The sequence below is a fragment of the Xenopus tropicalis genome, chromosome 2, assembly GCF_000004195.4.
Source record: "Xenopus tropicalis strain Nigerian chromosome 2, UCB_Xtro_10.0, whole genome shotgun sequence".
In the NCBI taxonomy this organism is placed as follows: Eukaryota; Metazoa; Chordata; class Amphibia; order Anura; family Pipidae; genus Xenopus; species Xenopus tropicalis.
In genome coordinates, this window is record NC_030678.2 from 142,403,831 (window position 1) to 142,417,777 (window position 13,947).

The 13,947-nt window shown below is 40.0% G+C and overlaps 1 protein-coding gene across 1 annotated transcript; it reads right to left on the bottom strand.

Annotated features, from left to right (window-relative positions):
- Positions 1 to 6,252: 6,252 nt before the first annotated feature.
- Positions 6,253 to 12,051, bottom strand: cela1.1 (chymotrypsin like elastase 1, gene 1). The gene is made up of 8 exons (XM_002933692.3): positions 11,965 to 12,051; positions 10,902 to 10,990; positions 10,298 to 10,398; positions 9,605 to 9,730; positions 8,882 to 9,018; positions 7,955 to 8,100; positions 6,904 to 7,053; positions 6,253 to 6,382 (listed from the first exon to the last, which is right to left on the bottom strand). Exons 1-8 carry the CDS (start codon positions 12,002 to 12,004, stop codon positions 6,374 to 6,376), a joined length of 798 nt encoding a protein of 265 aa, XP_002933738.2. The 5' UTR covers positions 12,005 to 12,051; the 3' UTR covers positions 6,253 to 6,373.
- Between the last annotated feature and the right edge of the window lie 1,896 nt (positions 12,052 to 13,947).

Below are 13,947 nucleotides of genomic sequence, written 5' to 3' on the forward strand. Positions count from 1 at the left end.
TACTCTTCTATCTCGATACACAACTGATGGGTTCCCCTTTATATCCAAGCTAGAGGTTTCATAAGGACAAGGATATTCGATAACAATAGTAAACATGTAGTGAGAACAAATCCAGATGCTGCTTGTAAAACAGACGGAAAAACTATCATTTTTATAGATATTTATCATTGTATTTGACTCAAAGACCCTTGGCTAACATACCTGTATAGCATTCACCAAATGTATAAAATTGGTAAGACCGTACTGGTCAATAAACATGCTTATGATTTCAGTGTGTGGTGTTAAACATACTTAACTAGTTTGATGTTATTTCATGCCTTGATTTATATTTATATCTTTCTTATCTTCATTATTTATCTAACATGATATCATAGTAGCAACAATAGGCGTGCAGGTCTACTTGCCAGTGTTAAATACACATGCATACATTGGATATTGCACCCTAGACAGAAAACTTTTGACTAGCAGAGTAACTAGACAGTTACCTTACCCCAGAATACTAATATTACCTCTCTTTGTACATCCGCTGCTGCAGTATTATACTACTGTAAATATAACAATTAAAATTTTCTTTTATCCAGGACATGGTATATGTAGTATAAATAAATCTAGAGCAACTGGACTTGTTGAGTAATCATTAAAGACATTTCACTACTACTGAGGAGCAAATTTTTTCACCAGGCATAGATTTGCAGCGAATTTCTGCTAAACTTTGCATCAGAGAAACTTTGCAGCCGAAATGTGTCACATATCAAAAAAAAGTCGCAAAAAAGCATGGTCATGTCAAAATGGACGCGGTCGCATAAGAAAATGGGCGGCAAAAAATGTAGCGCAAAACAAACACGTTTCACTGATTTTACACTGTTTTGCAAATTTTACTATTGTTTCGCAAATTTTTCAGTGAAGCAAAACAGGAGAAATTCGCTCATCATTATTCAACTGACTGGTATGACCCGCCTCTGTTTTGGGATGGTTTCATGTTAAGGTGGAGAAACCATCCCTAAACAGAGGCGGGGGCCTTCCACACCACCTGTTTGCTACCTACAATCATGTTAAGTTGGAGAAATCATCCCTTCGACACCACCTGTCTGCTACATACAATGCTGTTCTAACATCTGTACCCCGGCGATTTTAGAATGCTTAAAACATCCATTCATGCAACTCTCACAAGTAACACCCGTCTCTATGAGTTGCATGATACCTTGGTAATCCTATCACAGTAAGTAAGGTGTCACCTCTCTGAAGAGCTACAATGTGCCATTGTGATTGGATTAGTGGAAGAGTTTATATGCCAAGGACTTCCCATACCAGTCAGTAGAACTGAAGAAGCTGCTTGGATGAGTAGTGAAATGCATAGACGGAGTTTTAATAAGGCTAGGGGAGGCTAAGCCTCCCCAAACCTGCTTGGCATCTTAAAAAAAAAACAAAAAACCTCACTCAGTTTCTGCACTGTGCTGCAAATCTTCTTCTGTTCCTGCAATCTCCGTTCTGCTTTAATCAGCTGTGCTCTGATTGGATCTTTCTTCTTGTGGATCCTCCAATCAAACCACAGCTTTTTTCACAGACAGTAAAATTGACCAGTCAAAGCACAGATGCAGACAGGGCTGGGGAGATATTACAAACTGAAGGCAGTGCAGAAATGAAGACTGAAAAGAAGAATCTGCAGACTGTAAACTTTACCTAAGAACCAGTATTAGATTTCATCCCACTCCCACAGGTACTATACAGTTCTAAAGGCTGAATCACTAGCTGAATTAAATTGTTTTTGTCACCTGACATCTATAATATGCCTATCCCCTATCCTAACAGATGGATGGTAAGTTAACTCTTTCAACCTGAAAAAGCTCATTGTGCTTTTATATATTTGTTGTTGTTGTTTTTTGCACTTACTATTTTTTTCTACTTTTGTCATTGTTTTGTTCATTTCTAGTTAGTTACAGTGGAGCCAATGCTGTGTATCAGTGCCAGTGTTATAGTGCCAGGGCCTGAATATCTGCCATCAGTACCCACTGCTTCTCACTGTATATAATGTGCCTGGGATGTCAGTACCTGCTGCCTCTCTCTCTCTATAAAACTAACTTAAACACATCTAAAGGGGTGGTTCACTTTTAAGTTAACTTTTAGTATGTTATAGAATGGCCTGTTCCTAGCAACTTTGCAATTGGTCTTCCTAATTTTTTTTATAGTTCTTGAATAATTTGCCTTTGTCTTCTGCCTTTTTCCAGCTTTCAAATGGGGTCACTGTCCCCGGCAGCCAAAAAGTATTGCTCTGCGAGGCTACGGTTTTATTATTATTGTAATTTTTACTTTTTTTTCCATGCAGGCCCCTTAACTATTCATATTCCCATCTCTTGTTTAAACCACTACCTGGTTTCTAGGGTAAATAAGACCCTAGCAACCAGATAGCTGCTGAAATACCAAATGGAGAGCTGCTGAACAAAAATCTAAATAAGTGAAAAATCATTAAATATAAAAGAGGACCAATTGAAAAGTGTATCATAATATCAATGTCTACATCATATTAAAAGTTAATTTAAAAGGTGAACTACCCCTTTAAGCTAACTGATCACAAACACAAATGGATGGAGAACCCCTCACAGAAGTGCACATATGGATACTTTTACATCCTAAGCATTTTAACGTAAAATAAAGCACTCCCACCCGCACTTTTGCGCAGTATCCCTGAAAGTCAGTGGAAACCGCTAAAGGAAGTTTGGAGGTTATCTTTTTACACCAGCAGCGAATCCACTAAGTCTCACATTAGCTTTATGTCAGTCTATGTATGGCCCATTTTTTTATGAAAAAATTAGATCTTGCTAATTTTTATGTTTTATGAATACCATTTGAGTCAATTATACAGTATATCACATACAGGAATATTTAGCTAAGCCAGGAAAGCCATACAAAGCCTCTGTTATTGAAAAAATCACAAAAGAGGCATTATGATAGGCTTGAAAATCTGATTTACAATCCAGAAGGATTCCAGCAAGTTTAAAGTGTATGGAGCAGGTGATAACCTACTTTCCATCTCGTTTGTATGTGTATCCCATATCACTGCACTGCATAGTACCCCAGTGCAACTAGGGATTCTACAACAGTTCATTAACAATATCTAAGGACACAATATAAACAGGCCTGCATTTCCCTTCAGCTCACCATCAGACATTCCCAGAGGCTTTAACCTCTGCATACAAACCAACACCACATAAACATGCCTCCCTTACCTACTCCCTTAACACTTCTCTCACAAACTGTTTGACACATATAGGGACCCATAGAGTTAACTTAGGGACCCTTATTGCTTGGAAATTCCCTACTTAATATTTTCGCTCTATTCCCCAAGTCCCTGTCTGGTGTGCAAAGGAGTACATGCAAATGTCTTTTATTGTCATTTTTTTGTCTGTGTGTATGGTAAATACAGTTTTGCTTGCAGGAGAAGATATATCTTAAGGTAGAAGAGGAAGCAACACAGCCTTTTTGGAGTAAAGAGATAGGGAGAAGAGCAGGAAAAAGGGAGAAACAAGATGCTGCAGATCTAGAGGGTTCCATGAAGAGTGATTTAATAACTAGTGAATGATAAATAAAATTCTTGGAAAAATAAACTGAACTTATTAATAACTGAGACTTCTATGCTACATTTTACATTTGGTGCAAGGGACAATATAGAAGACTCTACAAGTGGAATTTCAGCAGTAGCCTATTACTACCCATGAACACTGCCTTGGTGAGTTTACCCAAGTTCGCTGAGGTAACGTTTCAGTAGTGAACTGGGCGGAAAAGCTATGTAGGGCCATTTGATTGTATCAGGTACCTGCCAAACATGCAACTGATCTCCCCATACGGTCCCTGCAGGGTGATACTTACAAAGGGAGCCACTCTGGATGAGACTGTAGCACATTTGGAGATGGGGCTGCTTGGGGGTTCCACCCTTTGTGACTGCTGAGCTGAAAGGAAGAAAAGCCTGTTTCTTGCTTGATGCAGGCTCAGAAGTGACCACCAGGACAGTGCCTACCATTAGATATATTACTCCTAGCATACATAGGGCCAGAGTATCGGTCCCTGTAGGGAGGGTACAGGAGGGCTGGGTGTCTGTGAGGATTATGAATCTTGGTACTATACCTGGGACTATACCTGCCAACACTATAGTTGCTGAAGTATATGCCATCACGGCAAATGATGTGGTTAAGCCAGCCGAGCAGAAAAAGGGCCTGTGGTACCCAAACACTTCCCTAATAGAAATGAACAGGCCATTTTGCATCAACTAGAATTGTGACACAACAGCTGGCCTTGCAGATCAGTTAAAAGTCTTAGCACAGTGTTTGTCCCTTTGTAATATATTCCACTATTTCTTAAACACATTAATAAATACAATACTATAAAGAATAATATTGTATTTATTTCTTAATATAGTGCCACAAATGTACCCAGTGCTTCACAAAGCATTAAGCACAAATTCAGTTAATATAAACTAAATCCAAGAATAGTTACACAAGTGCTAGGCATTTCAAAGCACAGTCGGAATGAAGTCTCTGCCCTAAATGACTTACAGTTTATACAATCATTTGTACTTATAATTATTTAACAATTATATATCTTCTTTTATTCTGCCAAATTTGCCCGATAGCATCAGCTTTTATGACATGTGAATCCCATTTTCTGCTTGATTTTTTTGAGACGACCCCCCTAAGCTTAGCGTCTCAACAGCTGCCCAGACTACACTGAGCATGTAAGTGTCACTAACAAGTAACAAAATACAACATGGTGACCCTCTGGCACAACTTGGAACATCTGAATCATCATTATTATAGAGGTTCTGAAACTTTAGGCTGGTGCAATTAGTAATTATGGCATTTCTACATTTTTTTTAGGGTTCAATTCTTCTTTATGTCCTCCCTAGTACATTCTATTACTGTATGATGTATTGTGGTGAACAGGTCCTTTATATCAATGGTACAAAACAATACAGCCTATACACACCAAACCCATACACAATAGATCACCCTGGGCAATTAGGTGTATGTATACTTGTGGATCTCAGGGAGTAAATACAATATTTGGGATCCTGGGATATTGTTTGAGGATGATTGTTTCAGTATTGGTTGTTATTATATATCGGCTAGACAAGCTTATGTTAAAACATTCTAAGTTTCTGTTTTCAATTTAATTGCGAGGTTTCCATCCAATCAAGCTTAATGTTAAATATTATTCTGTTAGTCTATTAGTGTTCATACACTGCCCCCTATGCCCTTTTTGAATTTTTATGTTTTTGTCTTCTGCTAATGCAAATAGTGCTTTGCAAATTGTTTTTTAATATAAAGAAACCTTTTTCTTTATATTTAAGCTACAATAGCTTAATACCTTTTATATCCTGTACTGTTGAACGCTCATAACCTATCACAAAATTTAATTCTAAAGAACAGATATACAATACAGGTAGATAACAGAGTCAGTGTAGATAACTGTGCCCCCACTTTCTAAAGAACAATAGGGCAGGTTTCCCAAAAGCTTTCAGTAGAGAAGCCCTGAATCTGCTGCTGCCCATCTGTGTGAGTATTATACTCTCACTGTACCATTCTCCTCTGCCATATCCAACTGATAATGGAGCTGTTGTAATATGAAAGTATCAAAGTGAGAGCAAAAGTAGTTTGTATCATGTGTATTTCAGCTGGAGAAGATAGGAGTTGTAATTTCCATGAAAGTGGGTTCACTGGGTACAGTATATACTAGTCAGTCATGTGTTGGTCAAATAATTTATGTCTTGCTCCCAATATTAACCTGCTCTAACCCAACCTTTGCTTGACCTGGCCAACCACATGGCTTTATATAATGCTGTATATACCCATCTTCTGTTAGTTGATGCCAATGGTGTCCAATATACAGGGCAACTATTTAGGAGTTGCAGATAAACCTTGAACCCTTAAAAATGCATTGCAGAATGTTATACTTTTAAATGAATGATTAAAATAATGAATTTAAAGTACTGTAGGACTTTTACATAGAGGGCCATCAAAGAAAGAGTGCCCAGCTGGTGGCCTTCAGGCCAGACAGGACCCTCCAACATGTTTATATGATGCCCAGACTGCCAAAGTCATTACTGAATGACATGGTCATTGGAACTGAATCTGGGCACATGCTGTAAGTTGGGTACAGTATACGTAATAGTTCTGCAAAGTTCATGAAGAAACCTTGGTGCCAAAATACACAACCTCTAGTCAGAGAAGGGATGGCAAACACACACAGATACAGAGAAGATGGTTTTAATTAACTTTAATAAGATTTTATATGCAACATGAAAATAATAGTGATATAAACACATAATGTTTCATAATCAGCTGCAGTTATGCTTCTTTGTGTTATGTCTGCTGCATTCTGCTTAGATGTTCTGAAAAATAAAATCACATGGTGTTTGTATTGAAGGCGGCATTATATTTTATAGTAATTCTATACGGCGCTCAGCAAGCACATCTCACTTGCTGGGACTTGCTAAGACCCAATAATGAATGAAAACTACAAGGCACTCTGGATAAATGTAAAAGCTTTTTTTTATTATAAGATGACATTTCAGGACGGGCCGTATCCCTTTCGTAAGTTAAATACATACTTGAAACTGGGATGCTGTGCTGTCCTGAAATGTCATCTTATGTGGTGCAATAAAAAAAGCTGTTACATTTATCCTGAGTGCCTTGGAGTTTGCATAAAAGGGACAATTTTTTTACAAGCAACTAATCAGATGGCAATAGCAGCGAGAGGAGAGAATTTATATTTATAAGCAGAGCATTCACTTCCCATGCAGAAAACCCAAACCCAAACATACACACACATGGAACGCCCCCCCCCCCCCCCCCATCAGGCAGGGTATATTTCTTTCTGCCAAAAAACAGAAATGTATATTATTCAACTTACACTGTTGATCCAGTCAATGTAAGCAGAGACTCTGGTGAACACGGTGGGCTTGAGGTAAGCATTACATCCCAGGGAGGACACGAAACTGGCAATGCCGTGAACTTCATATACACCATTGTTAGGGCAGTTGAGGGGTCCACCAGAATCTCCCTGTAATGGCACGAGATAAATAAAGGGGTTTCCAATCTAAAGCCTTTGTCTTTCAGATGTGGCTATGAGTTGTATTTCAAATTCTGAATTCAAACATTTAATTGTGCTGACATAAAACACTGTACATTGGCAAAGAGAATATATCAAGGGTATCATTTTAAATAGACTGGATATAAAGGGGGAACTCGCTTCTAAATTTAAAATGAAATGCTGCTGACACTTCCATGTTTTTTAGTTTTGAAAAAAAAAATCCTGTTCATATTTTTTCTAAAACAAAATCCTTCACCCCCATACTTCCTTGTCAAAATGTATACATCCATTTTCAATGGTTGATTTGGAGTGGGACCAACCCTGATGCCACAGGTCCGGCACTGGTAAGTGCTAGGGGGGTAAGGGAGTCTAATATCAAGAACTAGCAGGGTTTTTAAAGTGATACACACTGAAGTAGAAACCTAGAATGTGTTTCCAGACACAATGGAAGATTTCCAGACACAATGGGGATCATTTCTGAAAATGGTGCAGATACACACCAATTGTAAGCTAAGCCTTTGTTTTTTCAAATCTCCTGTTTAGTCACTGATGCTTATAACATAGGTGTCTGGACAATACAATTTTTATATTGCTACTAATTATAAATACCTGCAGTATTTCGTACTGTAATGGCCAGCAGCATTGTATTGATTATTGGAGTCCAGGTCAGTATCCCCAGGTTCTATTTACTAAAATGCTTCTTTTGTTTTGGGGATATATCAATGTATTTAGGGATAGGAACCTTTTATTCCAATTCACCTTCCTGTACCCTGTTGCAGCTGTACGTTGAAAAGCAAAGAAACTGTTCCAGAGTCCATGGAAAGGATATATTCTAATTCTTGTTAGGAAAATTCAAGGTTAATGATCTTACATTGCATCCAGCGGTAACTCCATCACCACCAGCGCAAACCATGGAGGTCTTGACTGTGCTCCCCCAGTAGGAAGAAGTAGAGCAAGTTGCGTGGGCTACTGAAGGCAGAGGGGCCTGCTGCAGGATGGCGGGAAGTGGTCCATTGGCTGAAAGAAGAAAAATTAACATTGTACTAAATCTGAAAATAATCTGAAAATCCCTTGATGTATGTACTATAGTGATGGTTCGAGTAAGGGTAGGAGGATTACAATAATAGTTGGGTGGTGGTAATATGTAAAAGATAAAAGTAGCTGAATAAACGAGAAAGGGCAAAATATGGTAAAATGTTGTTTGTTAGGTGAATTAAACTTTCCACTTCAAAATTAGGAGACCAGTGGTTAATGTAATAAGTAGAAGGAGAAAGAGAGATCTTGCTGCCTGATATGTGCCTGCCCATCTCCATGAGAAATAAGGAGTTCTACCCTCTAAGATCCGTGCCCAGAAAATGTAAAATGAAGCTCCTTTTTCTGTTTCTGAGGTGAAATCAATAATCTGGCAATAACCCAATGCTCAAATCAGAAAGTATTTAGAAACTCGATTTTGACCCAATTATGCATACAATGCTATTAGGATTATCTTTGTATAGACCTTCTGCATAATCGATTAATCCCTCAGCTAGAGGGCTGCAATAATCCATGAGCAAAGTGGTGCCATAACATACAGTATATGTGTGTGTGCAAATATAACTCACCTATCCACTGGAAACCATTTACTGTAGTTATCTATGGCAAATGTAATGCCTAATATGCACTTAGTGATAAAAAGTAGATCTGTGCTTAGAAATATTCAGATAGGTAGTCAGGCCACCCTATGCTATAACCTTGGGTTAAACAAGCCTTTTAAAGGCCTTTCTGTCCTCTCAATTCAAAATTAGGGAGGAAAACTTACTGACAGTCCTGCCCCATCCAGTAATAATGCAAGGGGAATTGTGGGCCAGAATAGCTCCATTACTGGGGAGTGAAGCCAGTTGCACGTTACTGTTCAAGGAGGCACTGGAGGCCAGATACAGCAGAGCAATGTCCCATCTGCAATTCAGGGAATAAAAAGGGAGGGGAAACAAGGTGAGTTGATTGAAGGAGACAGAGCAAAACCCTAGGCTCTTATCATTATTGATTTTTTGGCCTGGGGGAGCCTTTTGTAGGGACTAAAGCAGATGTCAACTTTTCCCAGTAAGAAATTTCCCCATTTATTAAAAGCTGTTTTCAACAAGAATACTTTGTCCTGTGTTTTTTCAGGGTTACGCTATTTATCAGAACTTTTTTTGATTTTCCATCAGCAAATTTTTCTTAAGAAAACCATCCTTACTTTTGGTCACAAAAGTTGGTTGTCACAAATTGATTTGTCACAATGTGATCATGATATTAATTTATAAAGTTGCTAAAGGTGATCTATAGGGAAATGTTTGTTGGTTGAAGTCAAAAACCTTTTGATTTACCTTTTCACATAGGAAAAAATGGCTTAAATTAGTGTTATTGGCGATTGACCAATAATAGTAAATTTCAGGGAATTCTTTTCCCCTGGTAGGAAATAGGAGCAATGTTTGTTTCTAGGATGGGACTGCTCATACAATTCTACATCTATTTTCAATGTGATTAAAAAATTGTCTCTTACCCAGCTGCGACATTGTTTGGGTTCCAGTTGACGTGCTTGACAATTTTAGAAACAGCAATGATCTGCTCGGGGCCCTCGTTCACACTCAGGTTGTGCTCACCCAGTATCACACGGAAAGGTCCGGCCCTTTTGCCAAGAGTAGGAGAGAGTAGAACTATTGTTATTTTCAGGCTGCTGTCAAACTATGAGTAAACCACTTGCAAGGCTGCTCTGTCACAAGGCAGAAAGTACAGGGCTCCTTTGTGGCCTGCTCCCTCCAGTGCTCCCAAACTTGTGCATCTAAATGGCATGAAAATTAGAAGGTGGATAGGTGGAGGGTAGGGGAAACCTATGTGCCACCTCCTGTCTGCCCTCATGAATAAAGCATCTTCTGACCTTTGTGGGAAATGATAGAGCGATAAAAACATCAAGGCAAGTGACACAAAGACTGCTGATGCTCTGATACTATCAGATCAGTGACCGGGGAGGCAGGGGTACTGACTGGCCAATTAAAAAGACTTGCAAAGAGATAAATAACTAGGCCAAACATGGCCAACATGTGTTATAGTATAGGAAGAAACATTTCATTTATGAAAATTAAAGATACAGTGACAGTTTTGCTGTGCCTATATACCAACAGTTAAGCATCTCAGCAGAATGAATGGATTACATAGGATCTAGTGGGGGTTACCAAGGGAGATATATCTATGTTACCTGTCCACACAGTGAGCAGCTGTCAGGACTCTATCGGTGCGGATCAAGGAACCACCACAAGTATGGGAAAAGCCGCTGCCAGACTGGATCTGGAGTGAAATCTGGGCGAAGACAATAACATAATTAAAGGAACTAACTTAGCTAACTAAAGCATAAGGAAACAATAATGGCATTGCAACTGACCTTCCCACAACTGATCAAACATGCATAAAAGGAGATTGAGCAATGCAAATTCCCTAGCCCAGCATTTTCATTTGTAAAACTGGGTGAGGAAACAGTGGAAAGGGCAACTATTCCTTATATACAGTTTACAATGTTTTTATTATATTTACATGTAACATGTGGTGATTTGGGATTGTCTCCAAGCAAAATCCCTGGTACAGTTTATGTCTAAGCCAGACAGACAAGCAGAGATAATAACTAATACAAGACTTTGTGGAATATACCAGCAACTCATGCTGCTTTGATATGTCTCAGAACAAGCCAAACATAAAGTCTCTGGGATTTCACTCGGTAAGCTAAAACAATTTAACAGAAACAACATTTAGAGTGGAAGATGAGAAAGAAATGTTATAGTTGCAGATCACCCAATGGCATCACTGACCTGCCATGGCCAAGAATTTGGGGAAGCATTAGTCCCTCCAACTACACGAGAATTTTCCTCCAGGAAACGGAGGTTTCCAGAACAATGTCCTGCAGTTACAAAAGAGACAAAAAAGTTATGAACTCACACATAAATTGTTTTATATTGTTTGTTCTAGAAAAATATAAAGACAGAAATGCTTACAAAGAAAAAAATTTAACTACAAATTTGACTCCTAAACCTTTTTGTTACCACTTGTAGAATGCTGCCCTGGGCAAGGTTTTTACATGTGTCTGGGATGTTCCAAAGAGGTAAATACACTAAAACACATTTCATCATCAATAAACCCAAAAACATTTTTTCTATGATGGATCCATGCTAGCTTAGTTACTATCAAGTACAGTACTGTCCTATCATTACAGAGAAATTACATTTAAGCCAAAATGGAAGAATTGTATATATAGGGAACCAGGTAATGGCCTTGCTTATTTGACAGCTTTGTGAATAATAGGTTTGTGAATAATAGATCCAATAGATCCAATACCAAAACATGTTTTAGATATTATGGGGCATATTTATTAGTGGAGTACAGCAAGCAAAGCTTTTGTAAGTTTAGTAATTCTAATATTAAAATAAGTCTTTAAAAAAATATCTACTGGTCTTGAGAACCACATAGAAGTGGTGTAATTGACTATGACTAGACACACTGTAAATGGCTCCAACTAATATATTACAGGGGTCTGTAAGTGAAGTCCATGCTTATTTTACAATATCCATTCTCGCCATTTAAGAGGTGCATGGGAACCCTAAAACTCATGGTTAATGTTAGCACGTATTTTCTTTCTTGCCCTCAAGTTCTATGGAGGTTTAGCTGGTTATCCTGTATAGGGAGAAGATTAATATTTCTGTAGCCCATGTACCAGTTTCTGTTGTGCACAATGAAATTTCATGACACAAGATCATATTAACATTACAATTTTATAAACAATAAACAATTATGACAATAAATAATGAGGATTCAGTGGATACAAAAAAAAACTCCCAGTAAGGTCTTAACATAGTATCAGAATGTAGTATGGCTTACCACCAAGGACCAATACAGCGAGTACCAGTAGTCTCAACATCTTGCTTCAGTGTCAGGTAAAAATGAATCCAAGAGCCCCTTTTTATTTAGTCCTCTGAAGGCAGCTAAAAAAAATATGTCCATTAGGCAGAGAGGTGTGGGAACAACATTAGACTTTACAGGTGTACTGGGTTACAAATGTAGTAATGCTGGAAATAGAACAGTAAATACAGTATGAGTATTTGTAGGACAAGGACACAATTATCTGAAAATAAGTTACATATGGTTTGTATACTATTAGATTCTCCAAAAGCTCAGCACACATTGTACTACATGCAGTACAGGTGTGGGGTCCAGTATCCAATATACCTATCCAAGATTTTTCTATAAACAATATTATGCGTGTTTGAGATCTATCTATTAATATCACACTCATGGGAATTGCAATGCCAGCTTGGATAAAGGGGTTTCCTGGTAACAGACCCCAGGGGGCTGATTCATCAAAGTACGAGTTCAAATCCCGAATTGGGTAAAATTCGGATTAGATACGATAATTTCTGATGATCGCAAATATCACGAAAATGCTTACGAAAAAATCATATTAGTCACGGTAATATACTGTAATATTGGCGAACCAAAAGTCACAAAATTTTCGTATCCGAGCGGGAAAACCTTTCTGACTTTCTGATCCTTCTGTGCATGATTTTGGAAGCCTCCCATAGGACTCAATGGCACTCTGCAGCTCCAACCCGGCCCAAGGAAAGTCTCCCATAGGGCTCAATGGCACTCTGCAGCTCCAACCCGGCCCAAGGAAAGTCTCCCATAGGGCTCAATGGCACTCTGCAGCTCCAACCCGGCCTAAGGAAAGTCTCCCATAGGGCTCAATGGCACTCTGCAGCTCCAACCTGGCCCAAGGAAAGTCTCCCATAGGGCTCAATGGCACTCTGCAGCTCCAACCTGGCCCAAGGAAAGTCTCCCATAGGGCTCAATGGCACTCTGCAGCTCCAACCCGGCCCAAGGAAAGTCTCCCATAGGGCTCAATGGCACTCTGCAGCTCCAACCCGGCCCAAGGAAAGTCTCCCATATGGCTCAATGGCACTCTGCAGCTCCAACCCGGCCCAAGGAAAGTCTCCCATAGGGCTCAATGGCACCCTGCAGCTCCAACCCGGCCCAAGGAAAGTCTCCCATAGGGCTCAATGGCACTCTGCAGCTCCAACCCGGCCCAAGGAAAGTCTCCCATAGGGCTCAATGGCACTCTGCAGCTCCAACCCGGCCCAAGGAAAGTCTCCCATATGGCTCAATGGCACTCTGCAGCTCCAACCCGGCCCAAGGAAAGTCTCCCATAGGGCTCAATGGCACTCTGCAGCTCCAACCTGGCCCAAGGAAAGTCTCCCATAGGGCTCAATGGCACTCTGCAGCTCCAACCCGGCCCAAGGAAAGTCTCCCATAGGGCTCAATGGCACTCTGCAGCTCCAACCCGGCCCAAGGAAAGTCTCCCATAGGGCTCAATTGCACTCTGCAGCTCCAACCCGGCCCAAGGAAAGTCTCCCATAGGGCTCAATGGCACTCTGCAGCTCCAACCTGGCCCAAGGAAAGTCTTCCATAGGGCTCAATGGCACTCTGCAGCTCCAACCTGGCCCAAGGAAAGTCTCCCATATGGCTCAATGGCACTCTGCCGCTCCAACCTGGCCCAAGGAAACCCACACAGCAGCTGACTCCGAGCCAGATCCGTTTTCAAACCGGCAAATCCGCGTTACAGTCACCTCCGTTTTCCACACAGCAACTGACTCCGAGCCAGATCCGTTTTCAAACCGGCAAATCCGCGTTACAGTCACCTCCGTTTTCCACACAGCAGCTGACTCCGAGCCAGATCCGTTTTCAAACCGGCAAATCCGCGTTACAGTCACCTCCGTTTTCCACACAGCAGCTGACTCCGAGCCAGATCCGTTTTCAAACTGGCAAATCCGCGTTACAGTCACCTCCGTTTTCCACACAGCAGCTGAC